This window comes from Ursus arctos, unplaced genomic scaffold (genome assembly GCF_023065955.2).
Source record: "Ursus arctos isolate Adak ecotype North America unplaced genomic scaffold, UrsArc2.0 scaffold_7, whole genome shotgun sequence".
Taxonomy (NCBI): domain Eukaryota; kingdom Metazoa; phylum Chordata; class Mammalia; order Carnivora; family Ursidae; genus Ursus; species Ursus arctos.
The window spans coordinates 48,369,281-48,391,164 of NW_026623089.1; the positions used below are offsets into that span (position 1 = coordinate 48,369,281).

General features: G+C 43.2%; 1 protein-coding gene across 9 annotated transcripts in view; it reads left to right on the forward strand.

Annotated features, from left to right (window-relative positions):
- The window catches only part of KCNMA1 (potassium calcium-activated channel subfamily M alpha 1), a 717,414-nt gene that overhangs the window by 522,424 nt on the left and 173,106 nt on the right, over positions 1-21,884 (forward strand). For all 9 annotated transcript variants that reach the window (XM_057308339.1, XM_048218924.2, XM_057308341.1 and 6 more), the window contains exon 14: positions 1,965-2,120. In XM_057308339.1, coding sequence (XP_057164322.1) covers positions 1,965-2,120 — 156 coding nt within the window. The remainder of the gene's footprint in view (positions 1-1,964; positions 2,121-21,884) is intronic.

The window sequence follows — 21,884 nt, forward strand, 5'->3', positions numbered from 1 at the left end:
AATCAAGCCTATGATGTGAGAAGGTCTCTAATAACTCAGCTTGACAGAAAATACCATCCACTGTGGCCCACACACCAAACTTTTTAAACCATGCTCTCATTAGGGAGGATACAGTCTTCTCTCCCAGGACTCACTGCTGACTTAGGACTTATGAGACTGTCCCAGGACTTTGCAAGAAGGAATTTCACAAGAGTGGTATTTCTGAAAGCAAAGCAAGGAGCCATTAGACTTGCTGTTTGTTTCCATAATGGTGTCTTCCATCTCTTCTAGTAAGCACAACTGTAGTGTATTATCCTGACAGGGAAGGAAAGCCTTCTGGGTGCTCCTGGTGTTTGCTTGTACCTGGAGAGAAATAGCCATTTCAGGGCCATAAAGTCTTGGCATCCGCGGTGGCTTAGCAGGGCTCTCCGCTTCAACCTCAAATGCAAAGCAAACGGTCTTTCTGTTATGACTTGGAAAAACACTTATGCGTTTTTGGGACAAAGACCTTGCATTTTGGGAGGTAGCTTTCTCCATTTATTAGACAAATTACATCCTTAGAAAGTTCCTTTATAAAAGAAGCCAAAAAACTGCTTTCTTGTAACGTATACCAGTCAGTCCTAATTCTGGCCCCTGGAACAAAGCGAGACAAGCCTAATCTCTCTTCATTACAGCAGCACCTGAGGTATTCAGAGGTAACCATCCTGTCTCTGTGAGGGCGTGGCCCTTCTTCAGGCCAAACACTGCTGGCTCTCTTTAACTGTTTCTCAGAAGATGTTTTCCAGAACCCCCACCTCTCCTTGTGCTTGTCATTTTTTCTGGAAGTTATTCAATTTATCAGTTTCCCTCTTTAAATCTGACTATTACAACTGGATCAAGTACTCTGGAACCAGCCTGACCAGTTCACAACAGAATGAAACATTCGTTTCCCTTGATCTGGAGACCATTTCTAACAAGCAAGCATTGGTTTTCTTTGTAATCTGTCACATGGTTGGCCGCTTTTTGGGGTTTGAGTTACCCACACACTTAAGTTTTTTTTTCTTCTTTCCCCTCAGCTCTACTGCCAAGTTAGGTCTTCTCATTTTGAATTTATACAATTCATTTTTTTTTTTCACCTAAAATGCTGTGCTTGACATTAAAGCCTTTAAAATCTTTCCTGGTTGGTTTTCTGCCCATTTTCCCAACGCAGGAGAAGTTTTTGAATCTTGATTCCTTCATCCAACGTGTGATCTCTGACTCTCTGCTTCATGCCACTTAAAACTAATCAGATGAGCATGTGTCTGGGTCCTTATCTTGGGGTGTGACCTAACTGTTGAATAGGATCAGTCCATCTGCAAGGGATTGTAATATGTCCACACTGTGAATTGCCTGATGATTTAGGTCAGTGCTTCTCAAAGTGTGGTCCCCAGATCAGCAGCTCAGCAGCCCCTCGAACTTACTAGAAATGCAAATTCTCCAGCTTCACCCCGCACCCTACTAGATCAGAAACTCTGAAGAAGGGGCCGGCGATATGTGTATCAACCCACCAGGGGCTTCTGAGGCCCACTCAGGCTTGGGGGCCACTGACCTGGAGTTTTGGAGATACAGATAGAAAAGGATTCTAAAACACACAGGCGTCTGCCAGTCTGCGTCTGTTTGAGGAGCCAGTTTATGCACACCCTAGCCAGACATCCTAGTAGCGTGGGCCGATGTGTCTGTGACAAGAGGAAATTCCCTCTGGACTCTGCTTAGCCACATGGCAAACCCAAGGGGAAGACCTGGGTTTGGGAGGCACAGGAGCGATGTTCTGGACAGACCATTGAAGACTGAAGTCTGCTGAATAGGAGAGTCGAATGAAACAGCAAACAGCAGGCTCAGGCGAGGGAAAGAAAGGATGAGTCTGAATGCCTCCGAGCAGTCGGGCAGTGCGGCATTTCCCAGAGGAGATCTGCAACAATTGAACATTTAGCAACCTACGGTCTCATACCTTGCTTCTGCTTCCACAGGCCCATCTGCTAAACATCCCGAGCTGGAATTGGAAAGAGGGGGATGATGCAATCTGCCTCGCAGAGCTGAAGCTGGGGTTCATAGCCCAGAGCTGCCTGGCTCAAGGCCTCTCCACCATGCTCGCCAACCTCTTCTCCATGAGGTCATTCATAAAGGTAACGTCTTGTCCTATTAGAGCCCATTAGCCCCGGATTCAGTTTGTCGTGGGGTTGAGTAGAGAGCACAGCTTAAACTCAAAACAGATCGACGAGCTTTAACCACTTTGGTTAAGGAGAAATTCCTTGTTACAGATTTGGGCACGAGGCCAACTTCTTTCAAAATTATGTTTTTATTTTTATTTGGCACATCCACGGCCATTAAATGATTGTTCAAAGCACAATCCTCTCTTTTTTTTAGATAAACCACATGTTTATCTATCAACAAAGCCTCCGCTGTTAAAACAAAAATATGATTTATATACATTCCATATGGCACCAGAGCGCCTAAAGAAAAGAATTATCATTTTGCTTTTTTACATCAAGTGGCTGGTGGACCTCTCACTGTGCGGATAAATGCAGACCATGTGTTTGTGCTGAAGCCCAAACCCCAACAACATAATTCATTTATTTATTTCTGCACAATCAAGGAGGCCAGCAGGGCTGACATGCCATGGTTATTTGAATGGAGAGTGAAACGAGGGACCGATCCCTCAGCAGCGGCGCCCCGGACGCCGTGAGACAGGCAGCCTGGCTCTGCTCGTCTCCTCGTCAGCCGGCTCACCCCACAGAGCTGACTGCACAGCCACCCCAGCGTCTCCGGCGTGGCCCCTGCCTGCTGCACCAACCCAGGCAACGAAAGACCCCACTCTGTCCTCACAGGCCAGGCCGGGACATTTGCCAGGCCAGGCCCGTTTCCGGGACATTGGGTTAAGAGAGCTTTTGGAGCGCATTGGGTAATGATAACACCAGTCCTCATCCTTGGATTGTTCCTAGCCTAGACCGTCAAGGAGGCAGACCAGGACGGTAAAACCTGCCCACTTTGGGCCTTTCTGGCTTGGCACTGGTGGCCCTTAGCTCAGTATCTGGGCTTCCATTCCCCTTCCTGCATGAGTAGTGATGGAGGTGGGAAATTCATGAGTTACCAGGAGGTCCCACAAGGGGTACCAGAAGCTCTGGCATCCAAGGAGTGAGACCTCCAGCCCTTGGCTGCCATTACTGCTGTGTGTGGCACTGGTGGCCCGTTGTTTGGGGGAGTCGGGGCGATGGCCCTGGAGGCAGTGGGAAGGATGGGTGGGAAGAGTGGGGCTACAGGCGATGGACCGACTCCATGCGCATGCACACTCTGGGCATCCCCAGCCTTGTGATTAGAGCGGGGCTTTTCTCTAGGTCCTTACCCTCTGTACCCACCTAATTTACGTTACTTAGGCAACTCATAGATAATAATCCTTTAAGTAAAAGGACAAATTGTTTTGGAGTCCATCACTTTAGCAAAGGATGCCTTGATCGAAAAATTCCTTCAGCTCACTGTGTACCCAAAGACCTCAACTCCACAGAACTCCAGGCTCAGACCCAGCTCACAAATAAGGACATGGTGTGTGTGTGTGTGTGTGTGTGTGTGTGTGTGTGTGTGTGTGTGTTTAATGGCTTCTTTAATCCAGGCTGCTGTTCCCCTGCCTGGATGAAACTGAATGCAGGCAAAATGGAGTTGGCAGGGGGGGTGGTCTGTGTGGCTGGACTGAGAGGCGTGCCCCAAAGCCAGATGTAGCCTTGTGTCTCCCACGGCTCTTGTGTTCAACACAAGGAACCCAGACCCCAGGATAAAAGACTGTCACCAAGAGAGCTCTTCTGGCTCGTTCAACCAAGCTCTGGTGGTTTCCTCCAGCAGGGAGTTACCCACAGGCCCAGGCATGAGGTCTGAGACCTGGGCTCAGCTTCCCTGTGTTGATGTAACACGGTCTTGGCAGGGCCCTACCGCACATGGGGCACTTGACATGCGTATGTTTTGATTTTGTGGTGCCTGCATGGAAACTGGAGCTGCCTGTCAAGAAAATTAATAAAATGGATGTGACGCTGATTCCTCAGTGTTATTACCAGCAGGGAGAAAGAACTTCTGTCCAACTTTCCTCAGGACCCTGAAGGGCCTCACCTCTGGAGCCAAGGACGTCCCCTTCAGCCCAACGAATCCCACTGCCAAGTTCCTATTTAGGCAGAGCCTGTGGCAGAGGCCTGGCTGGGCCCTGGTGTAACTGAAAACACATTTCCCTCCTAGGGTTGTGTTACTGTGTTATTTCTGCCCGGGGCCAGCTCCTCCGTGTTCAGAGGTAGCTCTCTGAACATGGCCTCTTGACATTCAGGTGGTCTTTGTGTTGGAATTTGCGAAGGCACATGACCTGGAAATAGCAAGGTTTCCCTGCATCTATTGTTTTCATTTAAAGTAAGGACAGCCTGAAGCATGTGTTCCCCATTCTGTGGCGTCATCCTGGTGCACTGACCCTCCAGATCCCCGATCCTTGTCTCTTTCAGGTCAGAATAAACGCCCTGAGGATGCTCTCCTTGGCATGTTTTATATATTATCTCCCATTCCAGAGGTCACAAAACCTACACTTATTTTTATTGGGTGGGGGGCAGACGTAAAAGGGAATCTAGAAATGGATGATTGTAGACAGAAATTGCTTCCTTCCCCAGTGTCCCCCATGTCCTCTGGCAGAGAATTCATTAGCACTTCCACAGGGACAGGTGGGCCTTGAGGATGGAGGGAGGTGGGATGAGGCTTTGGCAGATTTCATCCCTTGAGAACACTTAGCGTTTCAGGAAGCCGGAGGTGGAGTGTGCGCTCAGCCTCTCCCTTGCCCGGGGCAGGTACAATGTCTGTGTCTTGGTTCACAGAATACATTGCCCTCTGTATATATATCGTAGGCAGAAGCACAGTGGCTGCCCACCGGCCCTTTAGTATCCATGAGACCAAAAACCAAGGCTGCAAGTGAGGATAACAAAGCTCAGCAAGAGACAGGGGCTCCTTGTATGCGGGGTTCCAAAGGCCCCAGCCCAGTGGTACCAGGAAAATACGGGGAGCACTTGTGTATCCCCTGAGCAATATCACTTTCAAAGTCCCTTACCCTAGGGCCTCATCGCCCCCTTAAAGCCTACCTCCCATGTTGACTATGTCATCTCTGAATTGATCTAAACTTTGGGAGCATCCAGATTTTTAGCCCACATCTTTGAAGCTAATGAATTCAAGTGTGCTAACTACTGTTAAAGACTTTTTCCTGGCTCTTCCTATTTAATTTGCTCCGTTTAACCTTCAAGGCATGCCCTCTGCAGTTTCTGGTGTGCAGGGGTTTGTTTAACAAATCCATGCTAACCCGATAGCCAGTAACTCCATGAAAGAGGTGCATTGCTAAGGGCAGGCTAAACATTTTCTCCAGCAGCACCCAGTTTTTGCCCCGAGTTCCTCTAAGGAGGGAAGGTGATCGTCCTGTTTCCTGTGACGTGTCTGTGTCTACACGATCAGCCAGGTCTGGAATATCCTGTGTCTTTACCGCTATCTGATCTCCACCCACCTGTCAGGTTCAAGTGAGAATCTTCCTGAGATCTTCTGTGAAGACCAAGACAATGAACTGATTTATTTAGCCTATCTGCCGTTGTCTCCCCCCTGAGTCCCTGAATAAGTGGCCACACTTATCCTCCACTTGGCTTCCTCCCTTGGATGTATTTTAAGATCCACTGATTTTTTTTTTTTTCTTCTTCTTGGTTTTAGCGTGTAATACTTAAGTTTCTCTTCAGCATATGTGGTTTCAAGTTGGGGCTTGACCTGCCACCTTATGAATTGTGCTATTATTCTTACTAGGATTAGCTGTCCTTGGACATGATAAATTGTGTGTGTGGGTGTTGTGTATAATTTAGAGAGTGATTAACTCTTAACATTTCTTCTCAGTCTGTACTGAGTCTTCAAAATTTAGCAGATTTAAATTATTCTCAGGATTGCTGACTATTTTAACACACACACGCACACATCCTGGAACATGGCATGGACTCCATAATTATTCTGGGGGAAATGTTACTTGATATTGATCACAACAAGGTCTTCTCTGTCACCTTTTCTATTTCTGAGTGAAGAAGCCATAGGAAAATCATGTCTGTGTTATTCAGAGTGTATCTTGGTGGACGTTGCTGGACATGAAAACTATTTGTTCGTTATTGATATTACCGCATTACGATGAACTTTCAGCAATACCTCGTCATAGCACTACTCGTAGGCAAGGGAATCATTTTAATATCTTTATTTTGGGTTATGTTTATGTGCCTCTGTGTGTTTTTTATATGCATGTATAAAAACAATATGGTTTAGGAGCTGGGAATATAAATCAAGACTCTAATAACAGCTGAGCTACCCTGGGTTCTAAATCTGTGCCAAGTCCTGTGCTAAGTGCTTTATAGACATCAGTCATTTAGTTCTCACAGTGACTGTACCCATCACGGGCACCACTATTATACCCACTTTCCAGTGGCAGACGCTGTGGGTTATGAGAAGTTCAGCAACCTGCATGAGGACAGAACGCCTGGACAAGCAAACTGGTTCCAGGTCTTTGAGTACACCAGGAGGAAATATGGCAGGGGATGCCTGGGTGGCGCAGTCAGTTAAGTGTCTGCCTTCGGCTCAGGTCATGATCCCAGGGTCCTGGGACTGAGCCCTGGGTCAGGCTCCCTGCTCAGCTGGGGAGTCTGCTTCTCCCTCTGCCTCTGCCTGCTGTTCCCCCTGCTTGTGCTTGTTTTCTCTCTCTCTCTTTCTCAAATAAATTAATAAATAAAATATTTTAAGGGCGCCTGGGTGGATCAGTCGTTAAGCGTCTGCCTTTGGTGCAGGTCATGATCCCAGGGTCCTGGGATCAAGTCCCGCATCGGGCTCCATGCTCCGCGGGGAGCCTGCTTCTCCCTCTCCCACTCCCTCTGCTTGTGTTCCCTCTCTCGCTGTCTCTCTCTCTGTCAAATAAATAAATAAAATCTTTTAAATATATTTTAAAATAAGAGGAACTACGGTAAATGGTAAGGGGGAAGCTTAGCTAGTGCCAGCATCTTAGCTTTCTGTAGTTTAGAGACATGGTTGCTTTGATAGAGATTCCCTGGGCACCTACTGTATGCCAGACAGGGTGCTGAGCACACTGTCGTCCTCATGGCTAGGAGGCACTCATAAGCTTCAGGAAGCTTCTGTTATGACTGGGATGTATGGGCACACTTTTGCAAGATGCATTCTCTGAGTCTTGTTGGCCTTTCTCTCTGGCCAGCTCTGTAAGGGCAGAAATCACTGCATCAAGATATGTGAACCTAGGCTGGGATGAGTCAGGGTAGGGAAATGACCCAGGCTTTCCAGAAGGAAGTGACATTACTTGCTGCTGTATTTGGGGGGTAAAGCTAAGTGGCTTCAGTAGGGGCTTCTGGGAGAAAATAGACAGTTCTTATTGGCTGATGGGTATAAACTCTGCAGACCTGAGGTGTTCATCCAGGGGAGGGAGACACACTAGAAAAGGGCTCAACCCTGTGTGGAGTGGGAGGGAGGTGGGTGACGGGATTTCTGAAAGGGGGCCAGGGCTGCAACTGAGAAGGCTGAGGTCAAGGTGGCTTTCTACTTCTGGGAGGGGATGCTGATGGTGTCAGAGTAGAGGGTTTCTCTGGCAAAGTAAATCCACAGAGTGTAAGTTAGATAGTGAGAGGCAGCTGTAGCCTATTGCATACCCATGGGTGATGTCATTCCGATCACAAATGGTGTCATGAGAGTGGACTTCTGCAGATATGCTCACCAGTGGAGAGCAGCTCCCAATACAAATACACTCACTTGCCATAATCTTATTTATTCTTATAAGTCCTAGATAGATAGATTCCCAAGTTTATATCTCCATCCAGAACCTCTCTCCGAAGCCAGTAGCATCTATCTAACGGCCACTCAACATCTCTATTTGAGTGTCTCATCTCATCTGAGGCCCGACGTATCAAGAATTGAATTCCTGTTCTTTGTCTGGAAACCTGGTCTCCTCCCATTGCACTACTGGTGATGCCATTCTTCCCATTGCTCAAACTAAAATATTTGGACCATCCCTAGCTTCTTTCTTTTTCTCACGCACCACCACGTTCAATCCAGCAGGAAATCCTCTCGGTTTGACTTTCCAAATATGGCTAGGATCTGAGTGCTTCCTTACCACTTCCTCTCTTCCTGTCAGATCCAAACCACCATCGTCTGTCTCCTCGAGCATTACACCAGTCCCCTAACTGGCCTGCCTGCTCTGCTTTTATCCCTTTCCCACTCCAGTCTCTCCTCAGTAAAGCATCCAGAACAATCCTTTGCAAGCATGAACCAGATCCTGTCACCCCTCTGCATAAACGTCTCCATGGCATCCTATCTCACCAGAATAAAGTCTTTACAAAGGTCTATAGGTCCTAAGCAATCCTCACTGGCCTCATCTCGTAAGTGCTCTTCTATTCCTTGCTGTTAGCCACACCCCCTTTGGCTAGTCTTCGGGGTTCCACACGTGCTATTCCTTTGGCTGAAACACTTTTCCCGTAGTAGCTTTATCATTTCCCTCTATCAGATCCTCTGTGTCTTTGCTTAGTGTTCATTTCTCAGTGAAGCCCTTCTCTTCAACATTAGAATTGCGTTTTTGAAAGGGCTTAAAAACAAATTTTTATTTGAAGTATGATATACAAACATTAAAGTGTGCATGTACTAAATGGGCGGCTTATTAAATATTCGCAAGCTCAGAACTCCCTTTTAACCGGGACCCAGATGAAGAAGCCATACGTTATCAGTACCTCAGGAACCCGTTTACTTAAATATCAGTGTATGTGTGGGGCTGTTTCTGGGCTCTCTTGGGGAGAACTGACATCTTCACAGTGTTGAGTTCTCCAGTCTAATGTGGCATATCTCTAATAAAGGGATGCTTTGCCGTTCAGCAGTTTTCCTGGCAAATGCAGGAGAATCAAGAAGAAGCAGCTAAGCTCGTACATTTCTCTGGGGCTTCCCAGGGTCCCTGCTGGGAGGAGATGTCCCACTTCACCACATTCTCCAGCAAGGATTTAAAGGTTCTCCTTGACTTCATGGGGTGAAGGAAGTTTCCACAGGTAAACACATCAGAATAACATTTTCAAGATTTACATCACTCTCTGCTCCACAACTCCTGTGTCTATGTCCTTAGCCATGTTCCCGGCTTTGTTTTCTCAACATGGCTTCGTGGCCTTGTTTATCGCCTCCTTTCCCTGAGACAGTGTCAGCACTGTGAAGCCTGGGGCTCCTTGCTGAATGCCCAGTGCCTGGAGCAGCACTCAATCCACAGTAGGTCCTCAATATAAATGTCTGTTGGATAAATAAATGAATAAGTTGGCCCCAGCCTCGCCTGGTCAGCCTTTACCACACAGACAGCTGGGTGGGGCCAGGACCATAGTTACAATCTGGGGTGATTTTGATGCTGAAAACTTCTTCCATTGCTACTGTAGGTAGTTCTTTTGCCAAATTAAAGAGCTTGGGCTCCACGTGGAAACTTGAAATACAGATCTTGGCAAGGATGCATGGTGGCTGGTTACATTTGGTTATAAACCGTTTCGACTGCCAGAAAATCCAGTCAGTGTGTTACTTAAATTCACAAATCAAAATAAACACCCATGCATTGAAATGAATTTGCTAAGTCTCAGTATCCCATTTGGGTCAACATCATTGTGCATCTTCTTTTTACCTCCGTGACTCTCATCAGATCAGCGGCCCTCCCTGCCTCCCCCAACGCCATTCATCCTGCTCCAGATGACGAACGCCCACCTGAAAGAGCAACTTGCCTGAAAATGATTTCAAATGAAGAGAGAATTAATCCATGAACTATTAACAGGGATTCCGTTCCCCTCTGGCCCTGGTAATTTCTAGAACATTGAATTAAAGAGTTCTTAGACCTTTACAAATTCTCAAGGCAAACATTATTAGCAAAGAGAAGCCCATACAGCATGTTAGAAGATTGCCAGAAAATGTCAATGGAATTTCTGAATAAAATAAAAGAGGCTTAAGCTCCCCCTCCCCATTTTCTCCCCTTTTCCCTCCCTTCCTCCCCCTAACATGATTAGAAAGTCATTTCATGTGTCTTATATGTTTGGTCAATCAAGGGCAAACGTACATGATTGATGGTGACAGGGAACACATTTAACTCATTACTCTTTACTTTGCAGCAAAATGATTTGTGTAAACTGTCTGCCTAGCATTAAAGGTAAAACAAACTTAGAAACCCCAAAATGTTAAATTTTTGTCTAATATTTTCCTTTTGGTTTTATAGCCGTAATCACATATGGATTCTTTTATTTGGCTCTTGGCACAGACTGAACAAAAGGGGAAGGCAGCACCGAAAAATTACATAAAGAACACTCAGAGCCATAGAAGCTGCAGTGGCCAGGACTTACCATGAACACCGGGAGGAGCTGCCACTCACCCCGGCCCTTATCAGCTGGCAGGATATTGTCAATAATGTGAAATAAGGCCCTCCAGACCAAGTTGCAAACATCAAAACTCTCTCTTTTGGAGATTATCAGCCTTTAATTAATTGCACGCATTTCTGACTACACATGGGCCTTCACAGGCTGCGTCCTCCTGGCCTCCCCCACTTTCAGTGTTCTAATTACAGGTGCCGCCCACTGTTGGTGATTTTTCAAGCAAAAGTCTCAAAATGCTATTAAACCATGAGGAATAAATCTCAGATTCCTTTGTTAAATCTTTTTGTAATCATTGCCCTCAAGTGATTCCAAGTATAAATCAATGCCCAGAGCACGGAGGAGGAACCTAGCATTTTGAGGCAGTTGCTCAACATATCTAGGGAATGCAAAGCTTAGAACCACCATTGATTTGATACAGTGGGTATTTCGTCAAGAACTTTAAGATTATAGTAGTATCCTAAGTTTGCATAGCACTGTATAGTTTATAAGATATACATTTTTACTTAAATTATTTTTTGCTTGACCAGATACGCAAGCATTTCAGTGGATATCATTTGGCAAATGTGCCTGATGCGAAGGAGCTGGTATTGCGGACCCTCCCTCGTGTATAGAGGAGGAAGAAGTAGGGAAAGGGGAAACAGGAGGAGGACTGACTTCTAGTTGTGCAGCTGGATGGAAAATGGTAGAACAAGGGCCAGAACTCCACTAGATCATTGGGTTCTCAGCTCGGTGCTTTCTCTGCTATTACACATTGCTTCCCTGAGAGAAATGTCTTGATAGAGACATTGCTTGGTTTTGTATTCAAATCAATACCTTCTAAGAACAGAAATCACTTTGCAGTATTTGTAAAAGTAGCACTCTCAGTTTCCCCAACCATGCCAATCTACATGATATAAAAATGAAGATTTTTTCAAAGGTAGGAAATACCTAGGTCTGCCCCATTCCCTCCGTGGTGCTTTGGTCTTTTTCAGACCAAGGCAGTACTGTCCTCCCTAGACCTTAATGCCTTGTTATGTGAGAGATTTTGTTGCCCAAGTGCTGTGGCGGAGCGGGGGAGGGAGAGGATGACTGGTTTGTTGAGGGAGGAGCTAGTGGGTCAGCGTGCAGTGTGGTGATTTCCAGCACAGAGGTGGTTATCAGTAAAGAGGGCATGAGGTCCGGAAGGGTTAAAAGTGCTGACAAGAGGAAGAAAGCAAAATTTCTAAGGGGGAAAAAGTATAGTTAATCTTAACCTTCAAAGGCTCCTTCTGATCAAAGTAAAAGTATTTAAATAAGTCAAACCATTTGGGCACAGGGGTGGGGCTCTGAATGGATGTCCTCGAGATTGGTACGTAAATCCACCTGCATTTATCCAGCCTTTCTTCTGGCCAATTTCCATTACAGGAAAATGGTTATTAAAGTACGTGGTCCCGCTAAGATTTAGAAGTAATTTTAATTGTCCAGCTATCTTGTTCTTTAATTTTATCCTTTAGATTAACTTACAGTAAATTACAGTGTGTGTGTATGTGTGTGTACACAGCTCTATACATTTGAACACATATCTTGAGTCATGCCACCACTACCAGAATCAGGTTACAGAACAGTTTCAATATTCCCCAAATTCCCTCCCCATACCCCTAACTCCTGACAATCATCGATCTGTTCTCTGTCACTATCGTTATGTCATTTTGAATGTGTTGTGAATAGAATCATACAGGATGTAACCATTTGAGACTGGTGTTTTCCATTCAATATAATTCCCTTGATTCATCCAGGTTATTGTATCAACATTTGATTCTTCTTTTTCTGAATAGCATGGCATTTTCTAGATGAGCCACAGTTTGCTTATCCATTCATTCCTTTATCTTTTTATTTTTTACATTTTTAAGTGGGGTCCATGCATGGAGCCCAACATGGGGCTTGAACTCATGACCCTGAGATCAAGACCTGAGCTGAGATCTAGAGTTGGACGCTTTACTGACTGAGCCGCCCAGGTGCCCCTGTTTATCCATTCATTCCTTTAATGGCATTTAGGTTGCTTCCAGTTTGGAGAGATGATGAATAGAGTTGACCTAAGCATTTGTGTAGAAGTTTGGGTGGGCATGAAGTTTCAGTTTCTCTAGAGGAAATCCCTAGAAGTGGGATTGTTGGATTAGAGGGTAAGCATGTTTACCTTTAAAAGAAATTGCCAAAGGGTTTTCCAGAATGGTTGTACCCTTTGTCATTCCTACCAGCCCTGTGTGAGAGTTCCTGTTTCTCTGCATCCTTGTCTGCACTTGGTATTATCAGTATTTTTATTTTAGCCATTCTAGTGGGTGTGTGGGGTATCTCGTTGTGGTTTTAATATGTATTTCCCTAATGACTAATGATGTTGAACATCTCTTCATCTGCTAATTTGTCATCTGTCTGTCCTTTTTGGTCAAGTCTTTGGCCCATGTTTAAAAACAGGCTTTATTTTTTTAAGCAGTTTTATGTTTCTAGGAAAATTAAGTAGAAGTACAGAGATTTCCTATATATCCCCTGCCCCACACATGCATCCCCCATTACTGACATCTCCCACCAGAAATTGTACATTTGTTACAACTGATGAACCTTCCTCCTCACTGATCCCTGGCTAACATGGATGTTTTGTGTGTCTCCATAGTTTTGCCTTTTCCAGAGTGTTACATAGTTGGAATCATATAGTATATAACCTTTTCTGATTGGCCTCTTTCACTTAGTAATATGCTTTTGACATTCTTATATGGCTTTTCATGGCTTAATAGCTCATTTCTTGTTAGTGCTGAATAATATTCCATTGTTTGGATGTACCATAATTTATTCATCCATTCACCTAAGGACATCTTGGTTGCTTCCAAGTTTTGGCAATTATGAATAAAGCTGCTATAAACATCCATGTGCAGGTTTTTATAGGGACATAAATGTTCAACTCTTTTGGGTAAATACCAAGGAGAGCAATTTGTGGATTGTATGGCAAAAATACGTTTAATTTTGTAAGAAGCCACCAAACTGTCTTCCGAAGTGGCTGTACCATTTTGTGTTCCCACCAGCAATGAATGAGAGTTTCTCTTGCTCCACATCCTTGCTAGCATTGGGTGTTATATCAGTGTTTGGCCCATTTTTTAAATTGGGTTGTTTGTTTTTTACTGTTGAATTTAAGAGTTTGTTATATATTCTGGATATCTTGATAGATTTGTAAATATTTTCCCCCAGTCTGTGTCTTGAGTTTGCATTTTCTTAACACTGTCTTTCCTGGATGAAACTTTTTAATTTTGAAGATTTTAGGGGTTTTCTCTAAATGTTAAATTTGGAGTTTCCACATGACCCAACAATTCCACTCCTAGGTGTCTAAGAGCAATGAAACCGTGTGTATTAATTTTCCATGTTCGCTATAGCAAATTACCAAAAAAGTTAGTTGCTTAAAACAACGTAAACGTTTTTCTCTTCCTTTTCTAGAGGTCAAAAATCTGAAATCAGTTTGACTGGGCTAAACTCAGGGTGTTGGCAGGGCTGGTTCCTTCTGGAGGCTCTAGAGGAGCGTGTGTTTCCTTGCATTTTCTAGTTTACAGAGGCTGCCTGCATTTCTTGGCTTGTGACTCCTTCCTCACATCCCTCTAGCATTTGCTTCCAATGTCCCATTTCCTACTTCCTTTCCTTTCATCAAATTCCCACCTGCCTCCTTTTTATAAGAACACTTGACATTACAATTAGGGTCATCTTAGATAAAATAGAATAACCTCCCATCCCAAGATCCTTAAACTTAATCTCATCTGCAAAGTCCTTTTTACCATGCAAGGTAACATTCACAAGTTCCAGGTATATCTTTGGGGGCCATTATTCAGTCTACCATAGTCTGCTCTTTGGCCTTAAAAATCTGTATCTATTCCACGTGCGAAATACATTCATCCACATTTTTATTTGTTTTTTTAAAATTTTTAAATATTTTTAAAAAAATTATTTACTTATTAGAGAGAGAGAGTGAGAGAGCGAGCATGAGTGGGGGGAGGGGCAGAGGGAAAGGGAGACAAGCAGAGTCCCCACAAAGTGGGGCTTAATCCCAGGACCCTGAGATCATGACCCAAGTGAAATCAAGAGTCGGATGCTCAACTGACTGAGCCACCCAGGAGCTCCCACCCCATATTTTTAAAAGTTTCAATCCTTCATCATTGAGTCAAGTTCAGAACCCCATCTAAATATCATCAACTCAAAAGTCCCAAATTTTATCATTAAAATTAATATGGATTAGACTCTGGGTATGATCCATTCTGGGGAAAAATTCCTTTTCATCTGCAGATCTGCAAAGCAAGAAGACAAGCATTCTGCCTCCAAAATATAATGATAGAACAAACGTAGGATAACACTTATAGGCGTTGTCATTACGAAGGGAAGAATATGGAAGGAAGAAAGGCTCTACCAGCCCCAATTACCTTCAAAATCCAATCAGACAAATTCTGTTAGGTTTCACATCTGGGAATAATCCTCTGGCTTAAAACTGGCCTTAGCTAATGTGATTCCTCCAAGTGTATTCTTTTCAAAATCACTTTGGCTATTCTAGTGTTTTCACCTTTTCATATAAATTTTAGGATCAACTTGTTGTCTATATCTACAAAAAATCCCATTGGTATTTTGATAGGAATTCTCTTAAACATAGAGACCAATTTGGGGGAACATTGGCATCCATGAACATGGATTCCAATCCATGAACATTGTCTTTCCATTATTAGGTAGTCTTTAACTTCTCTCATCAATGATTTGTAGTTTTCAGCAAACAGATTCTGTACATTTTTATTAGATTTATACATAATTATAATTTTTTGGAGCTACTGTAAATGGCATCTAAAAAAATTCAGTTTGCAATTGTTCAGTGGTGGTATGTAAAGTACACATTATTTTGCTATTATGAACTGTATCCTACAATCATATTGCACTAACACTTCTTGCAGGATGTTGAGTAGGATGAGTGAGAGTGGACAGCTTTGATTTTTCCCCAGTCCTAGGGGGAAAATATCCACTGTTTTGCCATTATGTATAATGCTAGCTATAGGTGTTTTGCAGATGCCCTTATTCTGAGATCGTGGGAGTTCTTTTCCATTCATAATTTGATGAGAGTTTTTTTTTATCATGAATATTGAATTTTGCTGAATGCTTTGTCTGCATCAATTGACGTAATCATGTTATTTTTTTCTTCAGACTGTTAATATGGCGAATTACATTAACTGATTTGAGAATATTGAACCAGCCACTGTGCATTCCAAGATAAACCCCACTTGGTCATGGTGTGATGTATTTGCTAATATTTTTATGAAGATGTTTTGTGTATGTGTTGTGAGTAGATACTGTTCCATACATTTTCTAATACTGTCTCTGTCTTGTCTTAATATCAGGGTAATGGTTGACTTCATAAAACAAGTTGAGAAGCTTTTCCCTTTTTTTATTTTCTGGAAGGATTTAGAAATTGGTGCAATTTTTTCTTTAAATGTTTAGTTGAATTCACTAGTGAAAACATCTGGGCCTGAATTTCTTTTTCCAAAGGTTTTTAAAGACTAATTCAATTTCTTTAATAGTTATAGCTCTATTCAGGTTATTTATTTAATATTGGGTGAGTTGTGGCAATTTGAGGTTTAGAGGAATGAATCTAATTTATCTGATTTACTCAATTTATGTGCAAAGAGTTGTTCATAGTTTTCCGTTTAACATCTACAGGGTCTGTAGTAATATCTTCTCTCTCGTTCCTGATTTTGTAATTTGTGTCTTTTTTTCTATTTGTCAGTCTTACTACATATAAATTTTGCTGGTCTTTTCAAAGAATCTGCTTTTGGTTTTATTATTTTTCTGTTTGTCTGCTTGCTTTGGGCTTATCTTAGTTTTCTAGCTTCTTAAGATGAAGCTTAGGTTATTGATTTGAGACTCTTTTTTTAAAATATAAAAAAACATTTAATGCTATATAGTTCCTTCTAAGCACTGCTTTAACTACATTCCACAAATTTTGATATAGGTATTTTCTTTCAGTTAGAAATATTTTTCAATTTTACTTGAGACTTCTTCTTTAACCTATGGATTATTTAAATGTACATTGCTTAATTTTCAAGTATTTGGATATATTCCTCTTATTTTGATATTATTGATTTGTGGTCTGATTCCATCATGGTTAAAGGACCTACTTTGTATGATTTCAATTCCTTTAAATTTGTTAAGGTATGTTTTATATGATCTATCTTGGTGAATGTTCCATGTGAGGTTATAAAGAATGTATATTCTGCTATTTTGTGTAGAGTGTTCTATGAACATCAAGCATTAATTAGTGCCACTTGGTGGATGGTGTTGCTCAGTCCTTCTATACCCTTGCAGATTTTATGTCACATTACAGAAGAGTGCTGAAGTCTCCACCTATAATAGGGATTTGTCTATTTTAGTTCTATCAGGTCTTGCTTTGTGTATTTTGAAACTTGTTAAATGCAGGTACATTTACATTCTTGCTTTTTTTTTTTTTTTTTTTTGTCAATCGGCCCTTTTTATCATTATATATTGTCCCTAATATTCTCGGTAATTCACTTTTTCTGAAGTCTAGTAGACTTCAGATCTGATGTTAATAGACCCATTCAAGCTAGCTAGCTTTCTTTTCTTTCCCTTTTCTTTCTTTCTTTCTTTCTTTCTTTCTTTCTTTCTTTCTTTCTTTCTTTCATCTTTTTTCTTTCTTTTCTTTCCTTTTCTCTCTTTCTCCTTCCTTCCTTCCTTCCTTCCATCCATCCGTGAGATTCTCCTGGTTATTCATAAGCCAAATAATTTTTGTTGTATCCTAGACATTTCGATTATTTTATTTTGAAACTTTGGGTTTTGTTTTAATCTTTCAAAAAATGTGATAATTTTATTTTGACATGTAATCTCCCTCTTTGATTTTAGGCTGTGTATTCTGACCAGGCTTCTGTGGGTAGTGATTCCAGTGTCAGCTGAGGTTTCAAAGTATTGGCAGCGCTATTTGGATCTGTCCCACATCGGCCTCAGACTGGGTGGTAGTCTATACTATAGTTTGTTCTCAAAGTCTATATATGCTGTGTAGGGCCAGCTCCATCTATGCCCAGCTCAGGGTAAGCCCAGGAGTTCATAAACAATTCTAAGAGGCTACTTTCCCAAGTCTTCTTTCTCTGTGATCACCAAGGAACTGTCAGCTCCCACGGGGCCTTCCTTTTTATCCTCTGACCAGAAAACTGGGGCTTTAGTTACCCTGCTTACTATATATTTCCTGCTTCTGTGCGCCTTCGTGGGGCAAGCCAATGGGACGACAAATACAAAAAGCAACAGGGCTTTGCCCCACTATCTTGGAACCTCAGATCCTTCATCCAGTGAAGGTTCTCCTACATCCCGTAATCTCCTTCCAGTTCCCATTGCCAGCCATGCTATTGCCGCCACTGGATGCCTTAGGGGTACAGGTACAAGAAAATAGTAGAAAAGAAAACGAGAAAAAAGGGAGAACATGATTTCTCCCATTCTTTCTGAGTGTTAGCAGTTCCTCCTACCGGTCTTTGAGCCAGAACAGGAGCTTCTCTTGGAGCTTTCTCGGCCCGTATCCTGGTCTTCACTTATAGGTTCTGAGGTCAAGCTAAAGAATAAAAAGGAAAAATGTAGTAAACTCACTGCCAGTTTGGTGGTACCTCCAATTCTGGTCAATTCTGCCTGCTACTGTTCACTTCTCATAGTGTTCAAATGGCTGCTCCATGCATTCTGTCAGCTTTGATAGATGCATTCAGTGAAATGTACAGGGTAGAGTGAACTTACCCCATCTTATCCAGAACCAAAAACCCAGATATTGCTTTACATTGTCTTTTACAGCCAGACCCAGGAGATTATTGCCTCTAGGACAGTGTTGTCATCGTCAGGTCCTTTTAGCATATTCAGTGATCCTTCTCATTGGAGTGGGTTTGAGATTATCCACCTTTCCATCAGGGGCTGTAAATAACACAATGTGGCAAGCCACATTACAGAGAAATCCTGTCCCTCTCCTGGCAGAACAATAGGAGGTGGCTATTTCAACTTCAAACTCATTTGGCTGATTTAGAGAAACTTTGGGACAACAGTAAGATGACACTGAGATCAATTTAGGTGTCAGTCTGCCATCTTGAAAAATGGTGTGCAATAAAACCTTTCAACTGGGTATATTTTTTTTAGTTTTTATCATTAATGCCGCATGTATTTCATGGTAACAAGAGTGGTTCGGGCCCACTTATTAGGGTTTGAAGTTCTAGGAAATATGGGTGCCCTGCCTCAGTGCTGTGCTTTATGTACCGAAGAGGATGGGAAGTAGGGTGGGAAGAAGATGGAATTAATTGATGTATGTGAATAAAAGATAGCACTTCTTCCCTTTCCCCCATATTGTGTCTGTAGATAGGGTATCTCTGCCCATGGAGAAATAACATCTGTATCTGTGCCCACTGATCTTGGTTTGCAAAGACTCTTTGCTGACAGTCTACCAAGAGAAGTCTCTGTTTATTGCTAGCCTTCATATTTATGGCATTGCTTTTTAGGACAATGGATGAACCAGTTTCTCCTTTCTCTAGACTGTGACAAAGTATTATTTTAAAAGGAGCTTCTTGTTGGTTTCTTGTTTTAGCTAAAGTCTGGCAGTGAGAAGACCATTTCTTTCAGTGGTTGGGTATTTTTTCTTCTTGAATAAACTAGTATGGGAAGAACCAATGAAACGATATCTGCTGTCCCTTTCAGAATTCAGATTAAGTGTTAGACTTGATTAGCCAAAGATGTTGGATGGTGTCTCCCTATCCATATACACCCATGGACCAAATTTGCCAACGCAGCCCTCACTCTGCCTGCTCTCTCTCACTTGTGAAATGTGAAGGGACGTGCATAGCTGTGTAGTGAGCAGAGGGCTGGGTAGGGAGAGAATTGTAAGACTTCGACTTAGGTCATAATTTGTTATAAGACCTTGGACTGCTAACTCAACCTTTCTGAGCTTCATATTCACCTACTGTAAAAAGTAGAAGAGTGTAGAGGATTATTGGAATGATTGCCAGTGTGTTAAATGTTAAAGCCCCTAACCCCTTCCTTCTTTCTTAGGAGTGGGTCATACTGTTTGGGTTTCTATTTGCAATGAGACTTGGGACTGGGTTAGGATTTAGTCACTGATGGAAGAAGATAGAGGAACGAGCCTAATATAGACCAATCTCTAGGGTGGCATAAAGGTATCCTTTCCTATCTTGCTTACATTTCTGTGTTGCCAACAACTTTGTAAATGACTGATGTTGCGGGAGAGGTCTCTGGACTCTTTGTAGGGAGATACAGGGTTAGCAGATTTTTCTGCCTGAATACATTTTCTAGGCCAGCAGCATTGTTCATCAGTCTAAATAACACTGCTTCCTTCAACCCTCTTAACCTGCCCATCAAAAACCCCACCCCCACACCCCTGTGCTAGAAGATTTTACAGGTGAAAGCTGGGTGCATCTGTCTGGCTTTTCTCAGGCCTCTGCGCTAGATGGAGATTCACTGACTCTTCTTTCTTATACATAATGAAAGCCCAACTAGCTGGGCAGCCTTGCGCAGCACAGAGCCCTGCAGTGGAGTGACCTACAGGAGAACAGCTGTGTTACAGTGGGTAACCTGGGGAGAGCTCAGAGAGAGTAGCAGCCTCCCAGCTTGTGTCTGGGGGCTTGAAATGTACTGTCAGTTTGACCTTGCTCATGAGACCAGTGAACTTAGAGGTACAGAGAACTCTCCCTGCCCAAACAGGATCATCGCAAGGTGATACCAATTGCAAGATGAGGCCAGCCTAGCAGTTTTTTGGGAATAATGAACTATAATGAGTGCTAACATCTTCCTAGAAATACAACCAGGAGGAAACATGCCTTCCAGAACTCTTCTCGGAGGCATAAACTTTGCAGTTGGAAGGAATACTTTGGTAAACTATTTGGAGGGGAAGGGATAGGCTCCCTTTCCCCAAATAACAACAGATATTTTTAACTTGCCTTGTAAACGGGAGAATCCAGGGGTGTCTGGGTGGCTCAGTCAGTTGGGCGTCCAACTCTTGGTTTCAGCTCAGGTCATGATCTCGGGGTCATAGGATCGAGCCCTGCATCTGGCTCCACGCTCAGCACAGAGTCTGCTTGCCCTCTGCCTCCCTCCCCCCCACTTGTGCTCTCTCTCTCTCTCTCTCAAATAAACTCATAAACAAATCAAGAAAGAAAGAAAGAAAGAAAGAAAGAAAGAAAGAAAGAAAGAAAGAAAGGTTGGATCCAATAACTGCAAGGCATTTTTTTTGATGAGGGAAGTATGCAAAATTGAGGCCAGGATTGAATTATGAGGACAGTAGAGGCTGAGGACTCTGACCAGCAGACATTCTTCTCTCTTATCTGCCCACCAGTTGCTCAGCCTTTCCTCCAAATATGAGTTGAACAAGTATTTAAAAAAATTTTTTTTGAACAAGCACCATTAATTGGTATGCCCATCCTGTGGACCAAGGATGTGTCAAGTATCAGTTCAAAATCAGTCTAGGAGGCAAGACCAGAAATAAGGAGCAATGCCCTTTGCTGGGGAGAAGGATGAGAAATAAGAGTAGCGTGTAGGGATTCCCCAGTTGAGGGATGTAGGCAAAAGCCAAGTCCAGGGACAAGAAGGAGCTAACCCAGTCTACCCATCAGGATCTGGCTGACTTGGGGCTTCTTTCAGAAGGCCAGGCAGGGTCTTCCTCCATTAGCTTAAAGATAATGCTGACACATGACCCTTCTCCTATTTTAGGAGACCATCATTTCCTCCAAACACCTACTTCCGTCTTATCATATCTACTCAGAGTGAACTTGCTGGCCACTAGGAAAGGTGGGAGGGGGGTGTTGGGAGGACCTCCAGAGAACACTGCTATCTTTTAGGGACACACTCAAGCTGCTCAGTTTTACTCCTCTATCCAGAGGATCATTTGATAGTCAGTGATGTTTCAGGCTTTTCTAGGAGCAGCTAAGCAATAGGAAGCCATGACTCATGAAGCTAACATCTAAGTAATTGGCCTGTGTTTCATTGTGTGAGCAGGAGAGGTGTCTTCATTATCACCATCATCACCATCATTATCGCTGTCACCATCACCACCATCATGATCATTATCACTGTCACCATCATCATCACCATCACCTTCACCTTCATCACCATCATCACCATCATCACCATCACCCTTTCACCGCATCACCATCACCATCATCATCACTCATTACTTAAAATGATAGCCGACATTTGTAGAACTCTACAAGGTACACACTCAAATGCCATCTTTCAGTATGATTAAACCACAGTAACACTTGACACATTTGCCAGGCACTACGTCGGCCAGGCACTGTTTGGGTTTCTCCTAGGAGGTAGGTGCTATTGTTGCTCTCATTGTGCAGGTGAGGGGATTGAGGCTTGGAGAGGTTGTTCAGCTTAGCTCAGGCACACAGGGAGGCTAGGATTTGAACCCAGAGTCTGCACGTGCTTTGATACTTTCTACACCCCTACACTACTGAAGATCTTGCCCCTCCC